We start from the raw sequence: 27636 nt of genomic DNA, 5'->3' as shown, positions 1-27636 counted from the left end.
TATGATACATATCAACAACTATAACCCACACAAATGAAAGCTCTTTGGTGCCCTAGACAAGTTTTAAGAGTGTACAGAGGCTTAGAGAACTGAGAACTGTTGCTCTAAACGTTGGGGTGCCCCAGGGCTTAGCCTTAGGCTCTGTTCCCCACAGACCTCTTCTCCCAGCTAATTGTATCTAAGTATACAATTTTAAAGCACATGTCTTTTTAGTTAGATAGATTCATCCATTCATGCCTAATTCTCTTTTCCACTTGGATATCCACTAAAACCCAAAACTTAACACAGACAAAATAGGAATTTTGATTCCATTTCCCCATCCACAATCCTCACCCTGGTCTCCATCTCAGTAAATGGCATCATCACTTCTCCAGGTGCTTGAACCAAAAATGCAGAGGTCATTCTTGATTCCTCTTTTATTCACCCCCTATATTAAATTCATCAGCAAGTACTATTGGTTCTACTTTGAAAGTTTACCTTGAATTGTGTATTTTACTTCTGCTACCACTCTAGAAATGCCACATCCTGACCTAATTTACTGAAATGGCCTCACTTCATTCAGGTCTCTTCTCAAACATCACATTACCCTTCTTAAAGGAGCCCTTCTGGTCAAGCAGCTCCATCACTTTCTATCCCTACCTTAAGTCTCTTCCTAGCATGTATCACTATCTGACACATCTTACTCGTTTGTTTACTGTCTGACTATTCCCAATACAGTGTAAGCTCCATGTGGGCAGAGACTTGGTCTGTTTCTTTAATGTTATATTCCCAATACCTAGAATACTGTCTGGGTGATCCATAAATATTGCCTGAGTGAAGAACCTTTCGGTTAGTTTTCTTACTATTTCTTGCCACCTTACAATTTATTCCGTATTCAGCAGATGCCATCTTTTTAGACATAAATAAAATCATATTACTTGTCTTTCTAAACTCTCCAATGACTTCCTACTGCAGGAAGAATAAAGCCCAGTACACTCTTACAAGGTCTTTCCTTCCGGGACCTGGCCCTGCCTCCCTGTACACCACTCTTCCGCTTCGCTCACTACACTCCACTCACACCCGCCGACGCTGTGTCTACCTCAGCACCTCTGCCCCTGACGTTCCCTCTGCCTGCAATACTCTTCCTCCGGCTCTGTGAATGGCTGCCTTTATTCTCATTTCAATTTTTTTTTTTTTTTGTCTGCGCCTGACCGGGGATCAAACCGAAGCCCCCTGCATTAGGAGCACGGAGTCTTAACCACTGCACCACCAGGGAAGTTCCGCTAGCAATATTGTTTTGTTTTGTTTTTTTGTAATTTTACGTCATTTTTTATTTACTTAATTTTATTTTTTGGCTGTGTTGGGTCTTCGTTTCTGCATGAGGGCTTTCTCTGATTGCGGCAAGCAGGGGCCACTCTTCATCGCGGTGCGTGGGCCTCTCACTGTCGCAGCCTCTCCTGTTGCAGAGCACAAGCTCCAGATGCGCAGGCTCAGTAGTTGTGGCTCACGGGCCTAGCTGCTCCGTGGCATGTGGGATCTTCCGAGACCAGGGCTCAAACCCGTGTCCCCTGCATTGGCAGGCAGATTCTCAACCACTGTGCCACCAGCGAAGCCCATTTCGATTTTTTCTTTTACTTATGACTCATCTCAAATGTCAACTCCTCAAGAAAAACCTTTTCTTGACTACATTATCTAATGCCCCCATAATTTCTATAAATTACCCTGCTTTATTTTCTTTATAGCATCTGCCACCTAAAATTGTTATAATCATCTGCTGATTTACTGTTATTTATCTGTCTGCTATTAGAATATAAGCTCCATGATGAGAAATTTATGTATCTTGCTCACTGCTCTATACTCACTACCTAGAAGAACAGCTAGCACATAGTAGATGCTCAATAAACATTTACTGAATTAGTGAACAACCAAATTAAAAAAACAAAGGAACATATTAAGCTAAAATGCCTTGCCTACTTAACAGGACTAAGCTGGTGCTCTCAGGAAAAGTTACAGGAGGTAATCCCGGGGTGTTCACTGGAGGTTTGCCTTTTTTTTCTTGGCAGCGTATAAAACTATATTTTACCAAGGTGAAGAGCGTGAAGATCCCCAAAATATGTCTGTCATGGCAGTTAGGCAAGTAGAGTAACTTCCTTCAGGCTAAGATTCTGCCTCTTACTGGAGCAATTCAGTCTTAATTAAGAAGACCTACCAAAAGCATTTGCAACCTGAAACCCGCAGGTAACTCAATAAACTCATTTGATTCAACTCTGTATCAAATACACTTTACAGATCTGCAACTAAGCCTCAAATTGATTTCACTGTTTCTCTCCTCTTCTAAAAGAGGGACTCGTGAAGATAAATCTATCCAAAAGACTGCTAAAGAAAATAAGAAAGATATATCATCACAAAACTACCGAAGTAACTCATTCATAAAATTAAGCTTTTTTTTAAGCAAGATAACCTGAAAGTAAAGCTTAACGCACCCCCACCCCCACTCAAAAGAAGTTCTCAACATACAAGCTATTCACTCAGATTCAAAGCACGCTACAGTGCAAAGGGCTTCAAATTGAGCATGGGATGAATGTGGGTTTAATTTCCAGTCCTGCTTTTTACTAGCTATGTGGACAATTTATCTAAGCCAAATAATAAATCAATAGTAAAAGTAATATTTCCAGCTATGTATGGACTCAAAAAGTATTCCTCCATATACCCTTTTTTTCCCCAAGAGACTTGCCTGGAAAAATGTATTCCACCAAAACAAGGAAAAAGAAGAGGCAGATTTGGATCCTGAAATAGGTGAACTGACACAGGAGGGAGGAGAGAATACCCAGAAGGCTGGTGAAAGGAAATTCCCGGGTAGGTATGAAGGAGGCCCAAAGCACAGTCACAGTGCCTGGAAAAGGGCTGGGGGCTGCTTCAGGTAAGAGGTTCTGGAGAAAATAGTGAGTTGATAAACAATCTATGAGTTTCAATGTAAACAGAAAGTCACTGACATTTCTCATGGAAGGTTTACAGATAAATTAATATCAGATAAATAGAAAACTAAGCAAATAAAATTACTAATTATAGGGAAAACAATGTTTTCCTAAAAGGAATTACAACTGTAAGGGAAGAAAAATAATCTCCCTTCTAACCTTCTTAGTTCTTAGCTGGGGCTTTATAACAAAAGACAAATTTACATGAGAAAAACAAACAGATGTTTTTTAACATGTATACCTCATGTATATATGGAAGATACCCAGAGAAAAATAAGTAACTCTAAGCCACTTGGAGGTGACTTAGAACACTGGCTTAAATACCATCTTCAGCTAGATTAAAAAAAAAAAAAAGAAAGGTGTGTGGGAGGCCAGTTATGGGGAGATGGCCAGGAAAAACACAGTAAACAAGAGTGAAGTCTGCTATGCTGATTTAAGTCAGAGCCTTCTCTGTCAACAGGAAGACTAACTTACTTCTAGGGATAGAGACGGGAGGAGGGACAGACACCTTTGTAATTGTGTCCTACACTTAGGCAAATGGCGGAAGGCAGAGAGCTTTCCTTTCTGCTGCTTCTCAATTGCCTTCTGCTCAAAGCAACATGTCATGGTGGCATATTCTTGGGTGGTGGCATACTCTGACACACTTCATAACCATAGTATTGTATGTTGCCTGGTTCAAACTGTATACAATGTCTCTAACTAATACTGACCTTATAAAAAATTATGACAATATTCAGAAATTGGGAGGGAGGAGAAGGTAAGAGTCAGGATGTACAAAAGAGCTAAATTTTCATTTTTCAAATTAGGACTTCGATCAATTGTTAACATGGAAAACTGAAACACTTCAAGAAATAGCAGAAAGAATAATCTTTTATAAACATGAAGGTAATTACTAAAACAAAAGCCAAAAGATTTGACAGTTGTTAATTCTAGGAAATGAAGATGGAGACAAGGAGGTGGCGAGGAGTCAGAGTTTTTAATAAGCCTTAGAGAAATGTGCTTAAAAACCACATACATGGGCTTCCCTGGTGGCGCAGTGGTTGAGAATCCGCCTGCCAATGCAGGAGACACGGGTTCGAGCCCTGGTCCGGGAAGATCCCACAAGCCACGGAGCAACTAAGCCCGTGCACCACAACTACTGAGCCTGCACTCTAGAGCCCGCGAGCCACAACTACTGAGCCCATGCGCCACAACTACTGAAGCCCACGTGCCTACAGCCTGTGCTCCACAACAAGAGAAGCCACCAAAATGAGAAGGCCGTGCACCGCAACGAAGAGTAGCCCCTGCTCTCCTCAACCAGAGAAAGCCTGCGTTCAGCAACAAAGACCCCACACAGCCAAAAAGTAAATTAAAAAAATTAAAAACCCACGTACATTAAAACATTAATAAAAAGGTTTAAAAAACAGAAGAACCATCAATGGTATATTTAGATCCTGATACTAAATCAAACTGTAACTACACTATAATGTTAATAATAAGTGCTTGAGCTTTAGCAAGTGCCCAAAAGGTTTAAAAAAACAAAGTATATACCAAGGTTTATTTTAGAGCTAAGTGAATTAATTTAACATGTTGACCTATTTAGTAAAATTAAAGTTTTTAAAGATATTTAAATGGTGGGCAATAGATATTTGTATATTTTCTTGCCTATATCTAACCCACGTTTTCTTTAGTGTAGCGTAATTGTTAGATACCATCCTTTAGTGATTTAAATTATTTTTGTTCCATGCAAATTTTCTGGTTTCCTTGTTGTTACAGGCCTTAGTTTTGCCACTTCAGTGATCATCTGATATTCTCTAGCTCCTGTATCAAGAAAAATTACTTTGGCTTCCCAAAGGTTGATCAAAGAGGATCAATCACATCTGTCTATCTTTAGAGCACCAGCGCTGTAACTTTTGTGGTTCAGCCTCTGGTCCGTGAATCCTCCAGCCTCCTTTCCCTACTCCGAGAAGGCTCGGGCCATCACAACTACATCTAGTGCCTGTGTACTTCATCCTCCCACCCCACACAGATCACAGCTGTATCTGCCCCTTCAAAGCTTAAGTGAAAAAAGAAAACATAATTCTTTTGGCACAACTAAGGCATATCATGTGTGGAATATTCATTCAGCAAATATTAACTATCTACTGTTTGCCAGGCACTTAAATTTAAATTTAAACTAAAAACCAACCAACCAGCCAAAGAATAAGCAGCTATCTAATTGACAAAACAGTAACGTGCTAGCACTGGGAAAGATACATATAAAGGTCATTTAAGGAAAATGAAGCGATAAATTTGGGAAGCTGGTAATAATGAATAAAATGAAAACTATCTTCAGCATAAATATGCAAGCTACAGAGTGCTGAAATTCTTTACATAAATACTGTCACTGGCCTGAGGACAGGATGGCAAGTCAGGAATGTTTCCATTTTAATCCCATTTTCTTCTCACAGAGATGCTTTGAGAGCAACTAATTAATAGTTGCAAAGTGCTTAGTGATAAGCTCAAAGTAGAATGTTAGTCACAAATCAAAGACCACACACATAGTTACAAAAAAAGGTCACCATCTTGAGTAAACACTCAACCAAAATTCAGTCTCTTAAGTAATATTAACAAGAAAGTTTGTATTAAACATTAATATAAAAATACTTAAGATGAAAAACTGTAACCCAAGTTCTTTGTAAACAAAGAAAATATTACATAACTTACGATAGTTACTGTGAATTTCATCTATTTCCTTTTCTGTTTGGTCCTTTGTAAAAACCATTATCTAAAAAATCCAAAAATTCTTAATTAAAAATTACCAAAAATGACAAAAATTAGAAATTAGTACTATAAACTTTAAGATCTCAAATGGAGATGTTTAAAATAGAGGAAAATAATCTCTCATGTCTGTTTTATATAGACTTAGGAAGATTAACTCCTGTTTACTTCTCTTGAATATTGTAATTAACATACATTTTACTCATTACTTTTTTTCATCAGTAGAAAATGCAACACTGATTCCATTAGAATTTATGAAGTATTAAGACAACAATCAATTAAGCTTCCTACTTTCAATATTTAATTTTCCACATTCATTACTACAATAGGTAACATAAAACTACAAGACTGAAGAGACATTTAGCAGATCATTAACAAGGCAGATCTTCTTGTTTGTCTTCTACCTTTTCCAGCCTAACTTTTCCAAGTCTACACAAAGGTATACAGAGAAAATGCAATAATACAAGACTTCACGTGTGAAATTTCTAATTCACTTTTTAAAATTTTAGACTTAAAAGATCTGAAATGTACTTACACGATTCATTATAGTCTTATAGTTAGCACACAGGTAATAGTAAAGTCAATGAAAATCACATTTTTTTCTACTATCTGATTATAAACTTACTTCCCTAAGGTTGTTGCTTTCCTTACAAACACATTACCGATGGTCTAGGAAAAAAAGTCTACTTGGGAGAGCCCAAAACACTTCCTCTAGTGTCAAAGGACACAATGGCTATTTTCTTCTTTGGTATCCTTTCCTCAAGTTTTGGACCATCAAGCTAGAGGAAGGCAATAGTGAAGAAATTTAGGTCTCTGATTCCCTCAGTAAGCTCAACAGATGCTCAATCCTCATCAACTCTTAAAATTACTTAATTTCACCATCAGTATAACCATAGAATTGCAGAATGCCAGAGCTAAAAGGGGATCTTAGAGATTATAATAGTTAACCCCCTGAGTTTTACAGATGAAGATCTTAAGGGCCACAGAGGTTAAATGTTGAAGAACTTATTAAATGCAACCACCAGAAAAAGGACCAATACCAAGGTTACCTTATGTATGGGCACATGCTTTTTTCCATAAAACTGTAATTCATCAATAAACTCTACTTTGGATTGATCTTGTGCCAGAAGACTTCTAAATATGATAAAAATGCTAAAATTAGCTGCAAGTAAATCATAATACATTAAATGGAAATGTGTTCTAGTACATTTCCCACTGAACAGATTTAACACTGGTTTGCTTTAATTTGTAGGGTATTCGACTTTTCCTTCCTTCATTTCTACCGAGATACTGAAAAAGACCATCAACATACGCTTTCGTTGAGTTTACTAGCTTCAAGACGCATCCTAGTCTTCTCCATATTTTCAATTTCTTGAACTATTTCAGCAGCTGTTAAAATAAGGGCATATAGCCAATATTAATTACATGGTGTTGTTCAATGTACCCTGGTTATATGAACTCTTAACACTGAAGCTGGACGATGGGTATACATGAACTTCCTGTCCTGTCTTTGTAATTTTTCTGTTAAGTCTAAAGTCATTTCAAAATAAAAGGGTTAAAAAAAAATAACAGAGTTAAAACACTTAACTTTTACACATGCAATTACAGTTTAAAATATAACTGGAAGAGTACAGCAAAGTCATTTTGCTCTTTCCTTTGAGGATATAGGTATAAACAAGAGTTCCAATGGAATATGAAAATTAATGTTAGAGTGAATTCTATTCTTAGGGGATATCCACTGAAACTCCAATGTACAAAATGTTACAACAGTCTACTTTGCAAGGAAAGACAAAGGTCTACGAATACTAGGGGGTAGATGGCCTTGACTCCAGAATTTTTGTCAGTAGGTGTATTTACCAATCACATACATCAAAGAGATCTGAAATATACTCCATCTCATATATAAATACCTTTGAATGCAAATAGCATGAAATTTGCCAATGCTATCCTTCTGCCTACTAGGCCAACATATTAAGACTAAAATACACATATAGTATAGGGAGAAAAAACTACAATCCCTTACACACATTTATACATAAAAAGATACTATATCTAGAATTTGCTTCAAAATAATCCACGAAGGGATGTAAATGACAGACAACAGGCGATTAGGCATGAGTTGACAACTGTTTGAGTCAGGTAACAGGTAAACAGGGGAAATCACCATATTCTTCACCGTAAGAATTGAAATTCTATAGAACTTATAAATAATCTCTATTAAAAAGTTTTTTACAAAACTGACAGTCCTCGAGAGGATCATTTAAGAATGCAATTACCTCATTTCAAAGTTTGTTTTTCAAGCACTGAGAGGTACCTCTTGCCTCCCTAATATCATAAGACCAGTAGAAACAATGTAAACAATCTCTCCCTCTGTGAATCATGGTATAACAGGAAAGCAAAGGGACCACTTGCATTCTACCCAATCCACTAACCCAAGTATCACTCAAGTTAGAGAACATCTGGCATACTCTCTTCTAAGGTATTAAGGAAACTGTACTAGGATTAGATGCAATTTAGGGGCTTAAATCTTTCGGAGAGACTTCTGATTCTGTTTGTGATGTAAAGAGCTGGATATAGTGTCATTCTCACCCTAACAATGAGAAAAGGCTGGATAACCTATAAAACTGTAACTTTACTCGAATCCAACAGAACTAACGTCACAGGGAAACCAACTAGCCTGAAATCTAAGGAAAGTCATGTGCCTTAGAGAAGAGAGGGGTCATGAGTACTGGTTGACATAAGAAAACAAGGATTATCTTACCGCTGGGTAAGAAGATTTCAGATAAACTTTTTTTTTTTGGCCGCACAGCAAGGCATGCGAGATCTTAGTTCCCAGACCAGGGATCGAACCCGCGCTCCCTGCAGTGGAAGCACATAGTCTTAACCACTGGACCGCCAGGAAAGTCCCTCAGATAAACTTTTTGATGAATTGCAAAAGGCCAAGGGTGAACCACCATGAAAATATAAAAATCCTGGGAATCTTAGACACAAGGGGACTCACACCTATTCCAAGGTTTTCTATAGACCTTACTGGATACTCTCAAGAACTACTGGGGGAAGGATGAGAAATTAGAAAAAGTATCCCTCCGGATACAGGCTTGGGAAAGAATAGCCCCCAGTGCAGGAAGGACATGAAGCCCCATCAGATCTTTAACCCTAGGAAACAAAAGCATTAAGCCACTGAGGGAAGGTCAGCAAAACTGAAGTCCCCAGAGCACAGGTAAACAGAGAAAAAGTAAACAAACAAAACCCTCTACTCTGGCAGAGGGGTCAAGAAACTGCCCTGGGCCCAGACCACTAGAGGACCCTTGCCACCTCGGGAGGCAAAGGATCACTGAGAGAGACCCACCTGTGAGACCCAGAATCAAGGGCCTGCCTAAGACAGAGGCTAAGCTAGAATAACAGAGAACAACCTCATGTTCCCTACCACGGAGCCAGGACACTCCAAGTGACAGGTAACTGTCATCAGCCACTGGGAGAGAAGTGAGCATGGAAACACTCCTTAAGGCACAGGTTCACAGGGAAAACCTAAGTGCGAGTGATACAGGTACATTTTAAAAACAAACAAACAAACTTCTGGTAGCTCAGGCACCGACCTAAAAAGCACAAGCGATATGAAAGTGGTGGTCAACCGAGGACAACCACAGCAACAACAAAATCCAAACCAATCAACCACACACAGTGAAGTCCTAGCAGAAGAGGAGACAAGTCCATTTTTTAGTCATTCATACTATTTACTTCAGCATTTAGAGTCTCATGTATTAAGTCTGGTTTTCAACCAAAATTTACAAGATATATGAACAAGCAGGCAAACAAACAACAATAACAAAACCAAACTCAGGTATCAGTTGCCCAGATGTTACAACTACCAGACATGGAATTTAAAATAACTACGATTAATATGCTACATCTAGTGGAAAAGATGAACAACATGCAGGAACAGATGGGGCATTTCACGAGAGAGATGAAATCATCAAGAAGAATAAAATAGAAATGTTAGAAATAAAAAAACATTAGCAGAGATAACTTGACCCAGCTAAGGAAAGAATAGGTGAACTTAAAAATGGGATCGATGGTATTACCCAAACAGAAATAGAGAAAAAGGGGGGAAAAAACCCACAAAAAACCCAGAATAGAGCAACTAAGAGCTGTGAGACAATATCAAAAGCCCTAACATACACGTAATAGAAATCCCAGAAGAAGAAAAAAAGAAGAGAAAATATTTGAAGATCTAATGGCCAGAATTTACTAAATATAATGAAAGATGTCAAACCACAAATGCAAGCAGCTTGAAGAATATCAAGCAGAACAAATAACAAAACAAAAACGCAATAATATACCTACACATAGACACACAAAGAAAATCTTGAAGCCAGTGAGAAAAAGGGGTATACCACACCAATAAAAGTCATGTATTACATCATACTGCTCATCAAAAACTATTCAATCCAGAAGACAACAGAATGAAGAATTTAAAGTGTTGGGGAAAAAGCCTACCAACCCAGAATTCTATATCAAGGGCAATATTTTTCAAAAGTGAAAGAGAAATGAAGACTGTCTGAGACAAACAAAAACTGACAGAATATATTATTAGCAGATCTGTACCAAAAAAAGGGTTAAAGGAATTTCTTCAAGCAAAAGAAATTTAAAACCAGAAATTCATCTCTGTAAGAAGAAACAAAGTGTTAGAAATGGTAAAAATGAAGGAAAATATGAAATATACTTTTCTTATTTTTAACTGCTATAAAAGATAATTGTCTGTTTCAAGGAAAAACAATAGCAATGCATTGTGTTAACAGCATGACAACAACAGCACAAAGAATTAGGGACTGGGAGTAAACTGTTGTATAAGGTTCTTATACTACAAGCAAAGCAGTTTATTATCTGAAGGTAGACTGTGACTAATTAAAGGTGTATACTGTAAACCCTAAGGCAAACACTAAAATTTTGAAAAAGAGGTACAATTATAAGTCAATAGTAGAAACGAAATATAATTTTTTAAATACTCAATTAACCCAAGATATTTAAAAAAAAAAAGGATAGAAGGAACAAAAAGCAGACAGAACAAACAAAAGAACTAGCAAGATGTTAAGTCGAAAGCCAACTACATCAAATGTAAATGGTCTAAAGGCACTAATAAGAGCCAGAGAATGCAGACTGGATTAAAAAAGAAAAGCCAAACAATATACTGTCAACAAAGAACCCATTTTAAATAAAAGACATAGATTCAAAATAGGTTCAAAACAAAGAACGGAAAGCAATGTATCCTGTAAATACCAATGAAAAGAAATCTGAAATAGCTATATTAATATGAGGCGCAAGAGACTCCAGAGCAATGAATGTTATCAGGGACAAAGAGGGAAATTACAGAAAGCGGTCAAGTCACCAAGAAGACTTAACATCTTAATGTGTTTGCACCTAAAACAGAAATCAAAAATACATACTTGAACAAGGACTTCTGTTTCCAAACAAGATGGCCTAGACTCATGTCTCTTCTCATTTCTCATAATCTTACCTGCAAAGCATAACTACAAACCCTGGATATAACAGACAAGGTTAAGAGAATTCTGAAAAGTGGAAGGAGGAAAATGGACTGGCTAAGGGCCTCAGAATTTGAGGAACAACACTGTGGTACGTTCCCCAGATTTTCTTTTTATCTTCACAGTATCCCAGACTCGTCTCTGGTGAAGCCTGCGATCCACAACCACCAACACTCACAGAAGAAAGAAAAAAAAAGTCTCAAGAAAAATCTATTTTAAGCAAAGGTCAGTGAAAGGGAGAGATCAGAAACCTTTCTGACAATATCAGACCTACTCCAGCTAAACACTGATGATGCTCCCAGCCTGCCGCACAAACTTCCCCCCACACTTAGTTAATTTAAAGATCTGTAAAATTAAAACACAGGTACTATATTTACTGAAAAAACTCTCCATATAATCTGCAGTTCAAACCCATGTTGTTCAAGGGTCAACTGTATATCTCTTTAAAGCAGTTTACATGATATATCTGTTATTAATTTCTCATACTTAGAAGAGGAAACTAAATAACAACAATAAAAATTGGAAACAAAGGGCTTCCCTGGTGGCACAGTGGTTAAGAATCTGCCTGCCAATGCAGGGGACATGGATTCGAGCCCTGGTCCAGAAAGATCTCACATGCTACGGAGCAACTGAGCCCGCGAGCCACAACTACTGAAGCCCGTGCGCCTAGAGCCCATGCTCTGCAACAAGAGAAGCCACTGCAATGAGAAGCCCGTGCACTGTAACGAAGAGTAGCCCCCACTCACCACAACTAGAGAAAGCCCGCACGCAGCAACGAAAACCCAACACAGCCAAAAATAAAAACACATAAATAAATAAATTTATTTTTTTAATTGGAAACAAAGTGAAACAAATGAACTGTCACTATATTACTTCAAATAACATAACCACAATAAAGGGAAAAAAAAATTTATGAACACAGTAAATGACTATGTACCCTTAGTGCAGGTGATGGGGGAGGGGAAAGGGAAGACTGGGTAGAGAGAACTAAAAAAAAATCTGGAATTCTTTCTCTGGTTGCAGAAAGGTGTAGTAGTACAGATGAAGCAATTCTGAAACGATTTTAGATATATTACAGAACTGAACAAATTAGTAAACGTGCTGATGCTACTAAGAGGGAAGATTCTCCCTGTCGAAAAAGGGAAATACAAATATGAAATAGAGAAAGGTAAAGAAGACCTCTGTGGGGCTGGATTGAAAGTAAAGGTATTGGTATGTTCTCATGATTTCTAATATGTATAAGTGGATTTACATGCATACATATACATGTAGTATACAGGCATACATGCATGTGTATGTATACACATATCCATGTATGCATATGTATATGTGTGTATATATTCCTGAGCTCCACCTGCTGGAAGAGTCTAGAAGCAAAGGTACCAGGTAGCAACGAGCATAGCTGGTAGCCTTATCTTGTTTTCCCCCCAAAAGAACCAAAGCTTCTCAGGGAAATGGCTGATTCCAGGGCTGGGACAGGGAATCACTACCTTGTTATGCTAGAAATAAGGAAATGGTAAAAAATAATAATGATAATAATGAAACTATGGCATGAGGACCAAGGATCAGCATGGAGAAGCTCCCACTGGCCAAATCTAGAAACATAAACACCAAAATAATTAAGGATGGAAATAAGCTATAAATCTGTGAATCCATATTGATAATAGACAAATTAAATACAAGAAAGGAAGGCTCCTGTTTTCAGAACCATGGCAGGTGTCAACTGGCAAATGTGGAAGGAAGGCTAAAATTAGAAAATCAACATGTGCAACTACACAGAAAGAACTAGTTCAGGTAAAAATTACCAAAGAATGCTAAATACAGGCGTGAGATTTTAATGAGGTATAGAATATTTAGATGGTATGAAAGTGTCTCTCTACAGATTGCTTACTAGGAGTAATGAGGAAACTACACAGTGAAGAAATCGACAAGGTGATCAAACCTGCCATCACAAATGAAGGGCACAAAGATGTCAAATACCTCTAGAGGTGATATTCTGAGAAGGACAAAACATCACTTATATAGTATTCTGGCCACGAATGCACAACCTGAACATAATTATAAGGAAACATAGGACAAAGCCAAAATGAGGAATATTCTATTTGGGGAAAAAACCCAACAACAACAAAGACTGTATTCTTTTAAAATGCCACTGTCAATGTCATAGAAGACAAAGAAAGGCTGAGGAATTGTTCCAGACTGAAAGAGACTGAGAGGATATTACAACTAAATTTAATAATGTGATCCAAAACTGGATCATGTAATGGAGGGGGGAAAAAAAATCCATAAAGGCCATTATGGGGTCAACTGCTGAAACTGGAATAGAGATGATAGATTAAAGAATTATTTAACAAAGATGAATTTACTAAAGTTGATAACTGTACTGCAGCAATAAAAGAGAATATCTCTTTTCTTAGGAAATACACAATAAAGTATTCAGGAGACAAGATTATACGCCTTATTCTCAGATAGTTTAAGAAAAATATATGTGTATATAAAGATGTACACACACACAAACACATATACATTAATAAAGAGAGAGAAACAGTAATTCATAAACCAAATGGGGGAAAATGTTAACAGGTGAATCTGTGTAAAGCGTACATATGTGTTCTTTATAATAATGTTTCAACCTTCCCATAAGTTCAAGATTATTTCCAAATGAAGGTTTTTTTTTAAAGAATGCAAAGTTAAGACTTTTTCAGACAAATAAAAGTAGAAAGAACTTGTCTCAACACATGTGCACTACAAGAAACATTAAATGAAGATTTTCAGACCAAAAGAAAATGACATCAGATGGAAACCTGGATCTAAGCAAAGAAATACGGAATACTATAAATGGTGAATGTGTAGGCACATAGAGACTTTCCTTTTCAATTTTTAAAATTTCTTTAAAGGAAAATTGACAGTTTAAAGCAAAAATGGTAACAAAGTATTATGAGGTTTATAACACATTGAAGAAAAATCTATGACAATAAAACCAAGGATGGAAAGGGTAAGGTCCTTATGTTAAACACGTAGTACAATAATATCTGAAGGTAGACTGTGATAAGTTTAAGATGCACGTGGTAAACTCTAGAACAACTGCTAAAAGAAATTAAACAGAGGTACAGCTAATGAGCCAACAGTGGAGATAGAATAGAGAACTAAAAAATAATCTAAAAGAAAGCAAGAAAAGAACAAAGAATGGACAGGACAAAGAGAAAATAAAGAGCAAGATGGTAGATTTAAACCCAACCAAATAGATTAAATGAAAAAGTTTTAAAGTCTACAATTTAATGGTATATCTTGCCAAATTAAGTTTAAAAAGCAAATCCAAACCACATACTGCTTACCAAAAAACACAGTTTAAATATAATGACACAGTATGTTTAAAGAAAAAAGTGAAATAAGATTATTATTTATGGAATATTACCAGAGACTAAAACAAATATGTCATAATAGTGAATAGGTTAATTCATCAAGAAGACATAACAATACTAAATGCACATACACCTCATTACCGAGATTCAAAATGTAAAGAAAACAGAGCACACTGAAAGGGAAAATTAAAAATCCACAAATACCCTTGGAGATGTCAATAATCCTCTCAGTACTGATAGAATCAGTAAACACAGCATAAGTAAGGATGTAGAATACTGCAACATACTACCTAGCAACTTTACATAACTAACACTACAGATCACTGAACAAAAAACCCCCAAATTTTCAAGTGCTTAAGGAACACTCACCAAGGAAGACCTAATGCTGAGTTATAAAACAAGTCTCAATAAAGGTAGAAGGTCCGAAATCATACAGAACTACTTCAATGGAATCAAATTAGAAATGATTTTAAAAAAAGATATCTGGGAAATATTCAAATATTTGGAAATTGAAAACACTTCCAAATAACCCATGGGTAAAAGAGATCACAACAAAAATTAGAAAATATTTTAACTGAATGAAAAGGAAAATACCAGAGAAATGAAAGCACATGGCTACATAAAAATCTATAAGCCCATGTTTATAGTAGCTTTATCCAGAATAGCCAAAAATTGGAGACAAGCCCAGTTGCCTATTAATAGTCATTTAGTCATCATTTCAGCCAAAATCTAGAACATTTCCTTCACCCCCACAAATTCTTCTGCCCCACTGCAGTAAATTCCCTCCCCCTTACCCTCAGGCCCTGGGACATACTGATCTCTTCTATGTCCCTATAGTTTTGCCTTTTCCAAAATGCTAAATAAATGGACTTTTAAAATTATACAGTGTGTTGTCTTTTGTATCTGGCTTCTTTCACTTAGCACAATGCTTTTGAGATTTATCCATGTTGTTGCACTTATCAGTAGTTCATTTTTATTGCTAAGCTGTGTTCCACTGTATGGCTGTACCACAATTTGTATACCCATTCACATATAAATAGACAATCTCAATAAACAACAAAGCTGGAGGAACTACATTACCAGACAGCAAGATCTATTACAAATTACTCATAAACTAATTAAGACAGTGCACTACTGGCACAAGGATAAATAAATGACCCAATGGAACAAAACAATGTCCAGACCCACACATATACGGTTAGCTGATTCTCAACCAAGCTGCACCAACAATTCAATGCGTAAAGGATGGCTTTTCAATAAATGGTGTGACATCAATCAGCTATCCATATGGAAACAACAAAAGAATCTCGCCCCTTACCTCGCAACGTATGCTAAAACCAATTCCAGATAAACTGTAGATTGAAAGGTAGAAGCAAAAAGAATAATGCTCTTAGAAGAAAACATGATCTTGCGGTAGGCAAAGACAAAAAAGTACTAACCAATGGGAAAATGCAATGAACTGGATATAAAATTTAAAACTTCTACCTCTCAAATGAAGCCATTAAGAGAGGGAAAAGATGAAATTAAAGGCGAAACATACATACACCCAGCAAGATGTGCATCCAGAAAAATTCACGTACCCCCACAAGTAAATCAGGAAACAACAGATCCACAGCACAGAAAAATCGGGCACAAGACTTAAATGGGTATTTCACCAAAGAGAATATCCAGGTGGCCAATAAAAATATAAAAATATGCTGAACACTACAAGCCATTAGGGAAACAAAAATTAAAACCATAATGAGACACTACTGTGGACCCACCAGAATGGCCAAAACGGAAAATTGACAATATTGATGTTGTTAAGGATGTGGAAAAACTGGAATCTTGTACCCTCCTGATGAGAGCATACATTGGCACTGAGTTTCTGCCTGTACCCACGAAAGCTGAACATCTGCCAAAACATAATTTGGGGGATAGGCATACGCATCCCCCAAACACGTGTGCCTACAAGCACCAAGAGACCTGCAAAAGGTTACTCACAGCAGCATTATTCTTAAAAGCCAAAGAGAGGAAAAATCCAGAAGTCCATCAGCCACCGAATGGACAGTGTAATATATTTATATAATAGAATACGCTACAGCAACAAAAAATTTTTAAAAATCACAACTGTACACAAAAATATGGATAAACCTTATAAACATAATGTAAAAAAAATGAAATCAGACTGAGAAGAATGCATAAGCTACTTATTATTTCATTTATATAAAGATAAAATATAGGCAAAAATAGGCAAATGAATAGATGGTTTGAGAAGTCAAGAAGGTGGTCATCTGTGAGAATGAAGGTAGTAGTGATTGGGAGGGGGCTTCTGTGATGCTGGTACTGATCTGAGTAGTGGTTACAAAGGCACTTTCCCTTTGCTTTGTGATAATTCACTGAACAATATATTTACAATTTGTGTAAGTTCCTATTTGCATATTATACTTTAGTTTTTTTTTAATTAGGTAATTCCATCCATATGCTAATAACTGAAAGAACTCCAAAATTTGTGTGTGGTTAAATGGAAAGAACAAACTATTAAGCAGTATGTATGTAAAATTAACATTTTTATAACAATAATGATCAAGGATATATTTTTGTGCATAACAATCTTAATAATCTAATGGTAACATTTATTCAATGCTGACTACTTGCTAAGGTACTATGCTAGGACTTTACATGCATTTTATCATTTATTCTGCGCAAAAACACTATGAAGTAGGTAGTATTATAACTCTTACTTTATGGGGGAGAAAACCGAGGTCAGATATAATAAGTAATTTGCCCATAGTCATCCAGTCATAAAGTTGCAAAACTAGGATTATAGGCCACGGTCTCTAGATCAACCTTCATATTCATGAGAAGCTGGCAGCAGTGGTTGCCTCTAAGAAGGGAAGGGGGACGGAGAGACGGGCTGAGAGAAAGGCTGGCTTATCACAGGACACTCTAGGTACCTTCAGAAGGAGTACATTTGCATACCTTACCTATTATCAAAAATGTATTAAAAATTTTTTCTGTGCTTTACAACCACTAAGCCACACAAAACTGCTTTATCCAGAGGATAAACACAACTCATTGTTTAATCACTTTACCTGATTTAGGATGCAAAGCATCACACTGGGCATTGTACATGTGTACAAATTCTTGGTGCCTTTTAATGAGCTGTTGTTTGTTTCCTTGAACAGATAATCCATGCTGTTTTAGCTTTTTCTTTAAATCTCTATCTGAGAGCAAGTTATATACAGTTTTAGGCAGTGGCTTCCTCTTGTGAACAGAGCTGAAAAGGGAGAAAAGAGATCACTGAGGTTTACTGTGAATTATCCAATGCTTTTCACGTAAAACAGTAATTTACCTTCTGACTCAATACCAAGGCGACTGGGAGAATAGCAGAACCATTAAGACAAAAAAGGAAAGAGAAAAAGGATTAAATTTACAAATAAAGTTGACAGTATTTTTCTGACAGTGATGCACCTAAAGTGGCAGTGGGACATTCCGATAGAGGGGTCTAGGTGGCAGTCAAAACTTAGACAAAGTTAGTTTAGGTCTCAGAGAGAGGCCTGGCCTAAAGATGCAGACCTGGGACTCATACAGAAGGCTTGTGGACTAAATGCTATGAGAAATTAGGGTCATACTTACGTGAACTTATTCACTACCTCTTTAAAGCATGCTTTTCCTAAAATCTGCCCATGGTTTCCACACAAATCTCTATAAAACCAGCTATCTCAGATGATTAGAGTACAAATGCTACCGCGGGTCAGGCTATGGATTTAAGAATATCATCATATATAGCTTCTTTAAAAACATTTCTGACGCATAGCCAAACATGCCCGCTTAGGCCCAAGGCAATCATTTTGCAAAAGCACTGGATGAAATAAAAGAAGACTTGTTGGGATGGTTAGCTTTACCCAACTCATTCCACCAATGGAAAAAGAATTCAGACAGTTGATGGGTAGGTAGTATTTATGGGATCATCTTCAAAAGAACACAACTGAAAACAACAGCAAGAAACACAGCACTGTTTTTTTTCCTCCAACTTCAATTAATTATATTAACAAATATATAAGGCATTAAGAAGTGTACTGGCAAAATCCCCACCTGGCTCTTCACTGTATTTACATAACGAATACAATGATAAGCACTAAGCTACGATTTTAAATATGACAAAGCTCTATCGAATGACTTTCTTATACTCCCTCTAAACACCAATTAAGAAACATTATTTCTTTAAATAGAATATGCAGAAGTCAAGCTACCTAAGGGTATCAATGACTTGAGACGATTATTTAAACAGGAACCCAGAGTGAATTTTAATCTATTTAATCTGATTATACCTGGTTCTCTAAGTACATCACCTGGCTCAACACTATAGCAATAAGGTGCTTAATAAACATGTATTCAAGGTAGTCACTACAACTGCAATCATTTTTAGATGAAATATCAAAACTTCAGGTAAGAATTAATAGGAACTTGAAAGCAATAGGTTTATCCAGAAAAACAAGATTTTACAAAAGACTTGCATATAACTAGCTGGCACAAGGCCATGCTGCTCAAACTTGAGTGCATCTCAGAACCACCTGGAGAGCTTATTTGAAATGCAGTTCTCAGTCGCATGGCCACACCACCCACCAATTCTGACTCAGCTCTTTAAGTGGAAACCTAAAATCTCTATTAACAAGGTTTCACGTGGAAATCTAATGCAAATGGTCCAGAGGCCACACTGAGAGGGAGAGAATACAGTTGAATACAGAGTGAAAACAACCAAACATTTCTCTATTACCCAACAGTACCATTCCCTGGCTAGGTTATTTCTTTTATGCTATATCAATATGGTCTAAAAGCCAGAAATAACTATATAACTGCAGAAAGACCTGTAAACCCTCAACAGATTACATTTTTCTGAAAATTACTCTTCTTATAATGACAGACAGCCTATTGGACTCTACAACACTGATAAGATTATGGTTAAATAAAATCACAGAAGGTAGCAAGAGCTGAAAAACCTTTTGTAGGAGTTTATACAAGAACACTGTGAGGGAATTCAGTAAGTCTGTACCTAAAACATTTTTTAAATTTTATTAGGATAGATGATAAAACTTACGACTGTGAATTTCTAATGGAAAACTCTACTGTTCACTGGCATTTACAATGAAAAGCACCAGCAGAAATCAACCATTTCTGTCATGAATTTTAAAATACGAAGCCTGATAAACGTTTCCCAAAACATGAAAATGCTACTTTACCTTTCTTCCATGATTTGGTGAAACAGTAATGCATTTAAGGGTCCTAAGAATCTGAGGACCTCAAAAGGAAGAGTATCCTTTGAATCAACTCTGATATGAATCTACACGGAATGGGTGAAGGGCTGTATCCAAATTAAAGAAGTGGCCTGTTGGGGTGTTGTGGAGAAAATTTTTTAAATGTCAGAAATTCTTTTATGTGACCAGACCCCAGGACGAGGATGTAACTAAAGAGAAAGGTGGTTCAATGTCTCCCTAAGTTTATCTTCACAAACACTAGCTTTGCAAGATGAGTTATAAGGACAAAAAGGTTTTAAGGTCAAATAAATTTAGGAATTACTGGATTAAACAAAATCCAACAATTATGTTTGACGAAGGAATTCTCAGAGCCTTCAATACACTAACTTACACAGTGACTCTTTCCCTAAGAGAGAGAGAAAGAGGGAGTGAATGCAGTGCTTCTAAATTGCGCTACAGAGTAATCGGCAGGATTATAGTATTCCACAGAGCCTGTTTGGAACCACTACTGGAATTTGAACTTAATTACACACAGAGGAGTACGTCTTTGGATAAACTGACAGAGCTAAGTGTGTTAGAAGAAATACAATGGATGCATCTAGAGAAAGAGCAGTCCAAGCAAGATTATCAGTGCTGATTCCTTACTCTTCAAGGAGAAAATGCCCAGCTTCTATATTCCCAACTCACTCTTCAGGAAAAAACATTTCTAAGGAGAAAGGCAGGTCATTAGATTCTCACGGCTTATGAGAAATAATCCTCGTGATGATCCAGCTTTATTCCAAATCTCGACTAACTAGGCAACCTAAAAATCTAAATTTTATTCTCGTCAACAAACGTACCCACTAGGAGTGAGTACTGGGCACGCAGGACCGCACAGGCATCTGTCGCAGGGACCTGTGGAGGGATCTTGGGGCCTGAAGGCCACTGTGGATACGAGGCAGGGACGCAGAGGGAGGTCAGAGAGAGGAGCACAGTCCCCAAGCCCTCCACCTCCACTTTAATGGAACAGGGCCAATTTTCTCTGTTTTATATGTTATGGTTCACTGTGCGTTTTCGCTTGAAGAAAAGGTCCTGCTCGGGGAAAGAAGTTAACTATCAAGCTAAGAACAGGACAGTAAGAACTGGCAACTGGTGCCCCCTGCTGTAAACTAATAAAGCATCACTGTGCTTTATATGTTAACTTTTGTAAATTATAACAGCCAGAGTTCGTCCCTCGGAACCTGCATTCACTCCAGACTTACTCATAAAATCTAGTGACACCATTTTAGCTTTACTCACAAAAGAACAACAAAATAGTCCTGTCTTAGCAGCACGGTTTCTGGCACTCTTCCAAGTTCTTCCAAACAGACCAAACGTAAGAGCCAATCATTCTGTTCATTCCCACCTCCCGGATACGATTAATTTCTTCAATTTCCACCCTCTCCTTTCCAGATCTCGGAATTATCACCTATTCTCTCCCTCTTCCATCCTGTTTCAGAGGAAGGGTTCCTTCTGCATGTCAAGGATAACTTCATTACTGGACTTTTGATCTCTTGTTCTTTATATCACCTGCTCTCTCCCTGGAGATAGCAGGAGGCTAAAGGCTTATATAATTTTGCTATTTTAAAAAATAAAATGTTCCCTGATCTTGCTCCTTAATCCTTCCCCAAACTACCATCTCATCTGTCCTCTTCCCTTTATCACCAGACTCATGTAATTTGCAGCTTCTGCTTCCTTATTATCTTCATTATCACTGATTCTTTAACACCCTACAGATTAACTTTGACTACAATTTGATTCCTAACTTACAACTTACATGTGTAATAACAGTGGCCTAGTTTAATAAACTACTGTGATTTTGATGTACAAGGCGAGGCAGAATAGTGTGAGTTTAGGTGCAGATACTGGGTTGACAACTTAGTTATCTCACCTGGGTAGCTGGCTGGGACACACACTCTCTCTCTCTCTCTCTCTTTCTCTCTCTCTCTTTCTCTATTTCAAACACACCCTTTTGAGTCTGCCCCACAGACAAACTATACAACTGCAAGCTTCTATAGATGCAGTAACAGAGAAAACCACTGCCTTCAAAATGCAAGCCTACTGGTTGCATCCTTCCAGAACAAAAGGGTGTTAAGAGCAGAGAATTTGACTTTCATTCACCATTGATTCACCAGTGCTTTGCAGAATGCCTGGCACATGGTTATGTGCTTAATAAGTATTTGTTGAATGAATAAGTGATTCCATATTTTCTAAAAAGGCAAAAAAACATACCATTTTGTACCTTTTTTCTTTTTAATTTTTACTGGAGTACAGTTGATTTACAATGTTGTGTTACTTTCAGGTGCCTTTTGTACCTTTTACTGTCATGTGTATATAGTATGTCATATGTATATAGTAATTAACTATTCAGAATTTTTGAAAAAGCTAGATTTTACAAATTTAAACTTCTGAGCTTCCTAAGAACCAAAAACAGATTTGATGTGTTCTATATTCAGAGTCTAACCTTGCTTTCTTGGGCCAAGGGCTTTATGGTAGTTCTAAAATTCTAAGAGAAGAAAACAAGTTTAAAAACAACTGAATTCTAAATCACTGGTTTCTTGTTAAGTCAAATTTTATTAGCATATAATAAAGTTAATTATATCTGGCAAGGTGGGAGTTGAGGAAAGAACAAGGAGAGAGAATGGACAAGGAGAGCCAGTGGAGTTGGCTCAAATTTTATAAACCACAGGAGGCAACAAGCTAAAGTAGCTCAACGGTTATGCTTAACTTTCTTACCTTCTGAGGCTTTCTTTCTTCTCTTCACGTGATAAACAGCTGTCTAAGTGCTTGTTAATGTGATTTTCTGGAATATGAACCCCACAAACAGGACAATCCACTGTATTTTTCAAAAAGAGAAAGAGATTTTTTTATTTGTGGAAAGAGCAAAAATAATATAACCCAGCACCTTTCAGCAACTAAGATAAAAAAAGGAATCCAACCTTAACATGCACTTGGAAAAGCAGAAGAGAAAAAGGACACCTCAGGGCAGCAGGAGTAGAATAGACTGCTTACTGGGTAAGGGCTACATTGTGGAAAGTCACATAATTAGAATCCTGGGCCTAGAGGAAGAGACTGCGAAGAAGTTTGGAAATCTGTTTTTTAGAAAATGCTTTAGTTAACTCTTTTCTAACAAGGCGTGACGAAGCTATAAAACTAATATTAAGTTTTCCCGTCTTAGGACCCATTCATCTTTAGCACCGAAGCAATCTTAACCACCTGAGTAAGATATACCTGCCACAGGAGGAAGGTGAGGTGAGGGTATGTACAGCTAGGGGGCATGTGGGATCTTAGTTCCCTGACCAGGGATTGAACCCGGACCCTCGGCAGTGAGAGCACAGAGTCCTAACCACTGGACCACCAGGGAAGTCCCAGCATTTTTTTTTTAACTGAAGTAGAGTTGATTCGCAATGTTGTGTTAGTTTCTTGTGTACAACAAAGTGATTCACTTATACATATATAAATACATATATCTATTCTTTTTCATATTTTTCATTATGGTTTATTACAGGATATTGAATATAGTTCCCCGTGCTATATAGTAGGACCTTGTCGTTTACCTATTTTATATACAGCAGCTTGTATCTGCTAATCCCACACTCCTAATTTATCCCCCTCCCACTCCCTTCCCCCTTGGTAAACATAATTTTATTTTCTAAGTCTGTGAGTCGGTTTCTGTTTCCTAGATATGTTCGCGTCGTATTTTAGATTTCACATATAAGTGATATCATATGGTATTTGTCTTTCTCTTTCTGACTTGCTTTGCTTAGTATGATAATCTCTAGGTCTATACCTGTTGCTGCAAATGGTATTCTTTCATTCTTTTTTATTGCGGAGTAATATTCCATTGTATATATGCACCACATCTTCTTTATCCATTCATCTGTCAATGAACATTTAGGCTGTTTCAATGTCTTGGCTATTGTAAATAGTGCTGCTATGAACATAGGGGTGCATGTATCTTTTCGAATTATAGTTTTGTCTGGATATATGCCCAGGAGTGGGATTGCTGGATCATATGGTAACCCTATTTTGAGTTATTAAAGGAACCTCCATACTGTTTTCCTCAGTGGCTGCACCAATTTACATTTCTACCAACAATGTAGCAGTGTTCCCTCTTCTCCACACCCTCTCCAGCATTTGTTATTTGTAGCCTTTTTGATGGCCATCTGACCAGTGTGAGGTGGTACCTCATTGTAGTTTTGATTTGCATTTCACTACTAATTGGCAATGTTGAGCATCTTTTCATGTGCCTGTTGGCCATCTGTATGTCTTCTTTGGAGAAATGTCTGTTTAGGTCTTCTGTCCATTTTTTGATTGGGTTTTGTTTTTTCATTATTGAGCTGCATGAGCTGTTCGTATACTTTGAAATTAAGCCCTTGTCAGTCACATCATTTGCAAAAATTTTCTCCCATTCCATAGGTTGTCTTTTTGCTTTGTTTATGGTTTCCTTTGCTGTACAAAAGCTTTTAGGTTTGATTAGGCCCCGTTTGTTTATTTTTGCTTTCATTTTATTTTGGGCCGCACCAGGCAGCTTGTGGGATCTTAGCTCCCCGACCAGGGATTGAACCCAGGCCCTCAGCAGTGGAAGCTCTGTGTCCTAACAATTGGACTGCCAGGAAATTCCCCTATTTTTGCTTTTATTTCTATTGCCTTGGGAGACTAACCTAAGAAAACACTGGTATGATTTATGTCAGAGAATGTTTTGCCTGTGTTCTCTTCTAAAAGTTTCATGGTGTCATGTCTTATATTTAAATCTTTAAGCCATTTTGAATTTATTTTTGTGTATGGTGTGAGGGTGTGTTCTAACTTCATTGACTTACATGCGGCTGTCTAGCTTTCCCAACACCACTTGCTGAAGACACTGTCTTTTCTCCATTTTATATTCCTGTTTCCTTTGTTGACGATTAATTGAGACTGTCAGCATTTTTAAGCAATAAACTTTTTTTTTTTTTTTTTGTGGTATGTGGGCCTCTCACGGTTGTGGCCTCTCCCGTTGCGGAGCACAGGCTCCGGATGCGCAGGCCCAGCAGCCATGGCCCACGGGCCCAGCCGCTCCGCGGCATGTGGGATCTTCCCGGACCGGGGCACGAACCCGCGTCCCCTGCATCGGCAGGCGGACTCCCAACCACTGCGCCACCAGGGAAGCCCCAATAAACCATTTTTTAATCAAGGTGTGTATATTGTTTTTGTAGACATAATGCTATGGCACACTTAACAGACTACAGTATAGTGTAAATATAACTTTTATATGCACTGGGAAACAAAAAAATTCATGACTCACTTTATTGTGATATTTGCTTTACTGCAGTGGTTTGGAACCAAACCCGCAATTTCTTTGAGGTATGCCTATACAAGTGTAGCGTTAAAAAGTGGAAACACAATCATTCTGAAACTGTTTGATGGAGTTAAGGGACCTGTGGAGGTATCTCAGGGCCTAGAGGCCACCATGGCTAACAGGCAGGGATGCAGGGGGAGCTCACGTGGAGAGCACAATCCCCAGACCCTCCAAATCCACTCTAATGGGGCAAGGCCGATTTTATCCACTTTGTATGCTATGGTTCACTGCAAGATTTCGCTTGGAAAAAAGGTTCTGCTACAGGGAAAATGTTATCAACTTAAAAACATATAATAAGAGGTGGCAATTAATAAAAAAAAAATTGAAAAAGATAAGATATCCTAGGAAATGTAAGTAAAAAATTCACATAGCCATATGAAATTTAAACACTTGAGTACTAATAAACTAATTTCAACCTAAGTTTAGTAACCACTAACAGCCCTGCACTGTGTGTGGTATGGGCGTACCAAAAATATCTAAGACAGAATTTCTACCTAAAAGGTGCTCTGAACTCCACTGGCAAGAAGACATGGAAACAAGAGAATAAACAAGCTGACCTAGTCATCAAAAAGTTAAGCCAACTATACACAAAACAGTCCAGAAAACAAGTGCTGTAGTACTTTAGTAATGTGAGAAATCACTACTATGTAACATAACCAAAGAATGGTTAGACCTGGATAGAGTCTGGAAAGGTGGAACAGGGTTGGCAGACATTTTTAGCAAAGGGGCAGGTAGTAAAGATTTTAGGCTTTGGGGGCCAGATGGTCTCTGTCACAGCCAATGAACCATGGCAGGTAGCATGAAAGCAGCCATAGACAACAGGTAAACAAATGGACGTGGCTGTGTTCCAGTGAAGTCTTGTTTACAAAAACGGGTGACAAGCCAAATCTGGCCTGCACGTTGCACTCTTCCGATGCCCGAGTGTTTTCTAGGAATAGTGGGGAGATCAGCTTGGCTATGGCAGAAGGATTTTGAGAGGGAGAGGTGAGAAATAAGGTCAGACAGCTAAGGGAGTGGTCAAACTGTCTAAGGCTATAAATGCCACTCAGAACAGCTTGGAAGTGTTCAAGTGCTGATATCTTAAGATAAAATGAGCTCTTTAAGGTTAAACTGGAACTGATATAAAGGATGAGGGGGGAATGAAAAGCTGAAAAGCAGAAAGGTATGTCATACGTGAAGTACGAACTAATTAAAACAGCTTCACTTTTCCAGCCATCAGCCTGAATTCCTATTCTATGAGGCAGAAAGAGAACACATCTGGAAGCACTGCCTACATCCATCTCTGAGGCTGTTACAAGATGAAAGTGGGTCTACCCTTTCCCATTCCTTCCCCCTCAAAAATGCTGCTTATATATTATGTCATGTGGGATGAGAAGATTTCTCTTAAGTAAGAAAACAAACATGTGAAAATAATTTCCTACCTTTAGTAACTTCTTTCAAGGCCGATGTAGAGGGTGTCTCAGGAACACTAGCCTCTGAGAAACCCGGAGCTGACTTTTCTACGGAAGGTGTCCCTCTGGTCTTTGCAGAAGAGCTCAGCTCTTTTTGAGGGCTGAATTTGCTTTCATTCTCTTTTATCAGCAACTCTGACACAGAACCACCAGCTTCTCTAATCAAGAAGTTCTCCATTAGCCTGCTTTCTTGCTTTAATGAACGTCTGAAGGCTACAGAAGTGTGCACTTTGGCAGCAAGGTTCTTTGAAGAGGAGGAAGCAGAAGAGATGCGTGGTGACTCTAAGGCAAACTGCAACAGATGATTCCTTGAAGCAAAGAAAACATAACAGTTAATTAAGACCTCAACTTCTGTATACATAATAACCTAACTGACATAAGCTGTGCTCTCAACACTTGTTTCTACGAAATACAGAACTTACTCTACAATGACAACAAAACCAGTGTTTCTTCTAGACTAAACTACAAAGCAATAAATCTGATTTTAAAAGCAGTTCATCTGTCTATAAAAGATAATGGGAGGACTTCAGATTCTGGTCACAAAGAATAGCTCATATGAGACTTACTCTCCAGCCATAAATAATTTTAAATCTAAACAGAACATATAAAACTGTCTGTAAGCATGGACTATAGTCAACACGGTGGAAGGAACAGAGATTAGAGCTCTGGGCAAAGATCACTAGGACTGGAGGGACAGGGTGCTGGGCAGGGAGGAGCCACAGAATACCCTAAAAGTCTGCTGAGAAATGCTCATCAATTCCTGATCATCTCCAGGGCTGGAGAAGCATAAGACGAAGCCATAGGAGGCCCGGCAGGAAGCAGATGCCGGGAAGCTGAGATTCTAAAGGCCAATGCTGGAAAGCTGTTAGAGTTTGAGCCCAGCCAAAGCTGAGAGATTTTGGTAAAGACCCTAGACGTTCAGCTGAAACCCTACAAAGGCCAGGGAAGGACCACACTCTAGAAATAGAAACAAAAGTGAAATAGACCAAATCTAACAAAA

The 27636-nt window shown here is 37.8% G+C and overlaps 1 protein-coding gene across 5 annotated transcripts in view; it reads right to left on the bottom strand.

Moving 5' to 3' along the window:
• Positions 1-27636, bottom strand: part of RAD18 (RAD18 E3 ubiquitin protein ligase) — a 118153-nt gene that overhangs the window by 48476 nt on the left and 42041 nt on the right. For 4 of the 5 annotated variants that reach the window (XM_060307521.1, XM_030840668.2, XM_060307520.1 and 1 more), the window contains exons 5-9: positions 26607-26944; positions 22587-22686; positions 17670-17854; positions 7006-7082; positions 5640-5700 (exon numbers count right to left, since the gene is read on the bottom strand). In XM_060307521.1, the coding sequence (XP_060163504.1) occupies positions 5640-5700; positions 7006-7082; positions 17670-17854; positions 22587-22686; positions 26607-26944 (761 nt within the window). The remainder of the gene's footprint in view (positions 1-5639; positions 5701-7005; positions 7083-17669; positions 17855-22586; positions 22687-26606; positions 26945-27636) is intronic. The other variant, XM_060307522.1, reaches the window with a different exon arrangement.

The sequence above is a fragment of the Globicephala melas genome, chromosome 11 (genome assembly GCF_963455315.2).
Source record: "Globicephala melas chromosome 11, mGloMel1.2, whole genome shotgun sequence".
NCBI classification, from domain to species: domain Eukaryota; kingdom Metazoa; phylum Chordata; class Mammalia; order Artiodactyla; family Delphinidae; genus Globicephala; species Globicephala melas.
This window is presented reverse-complemented; position numbering and strand designations above follow the sequence as displayed.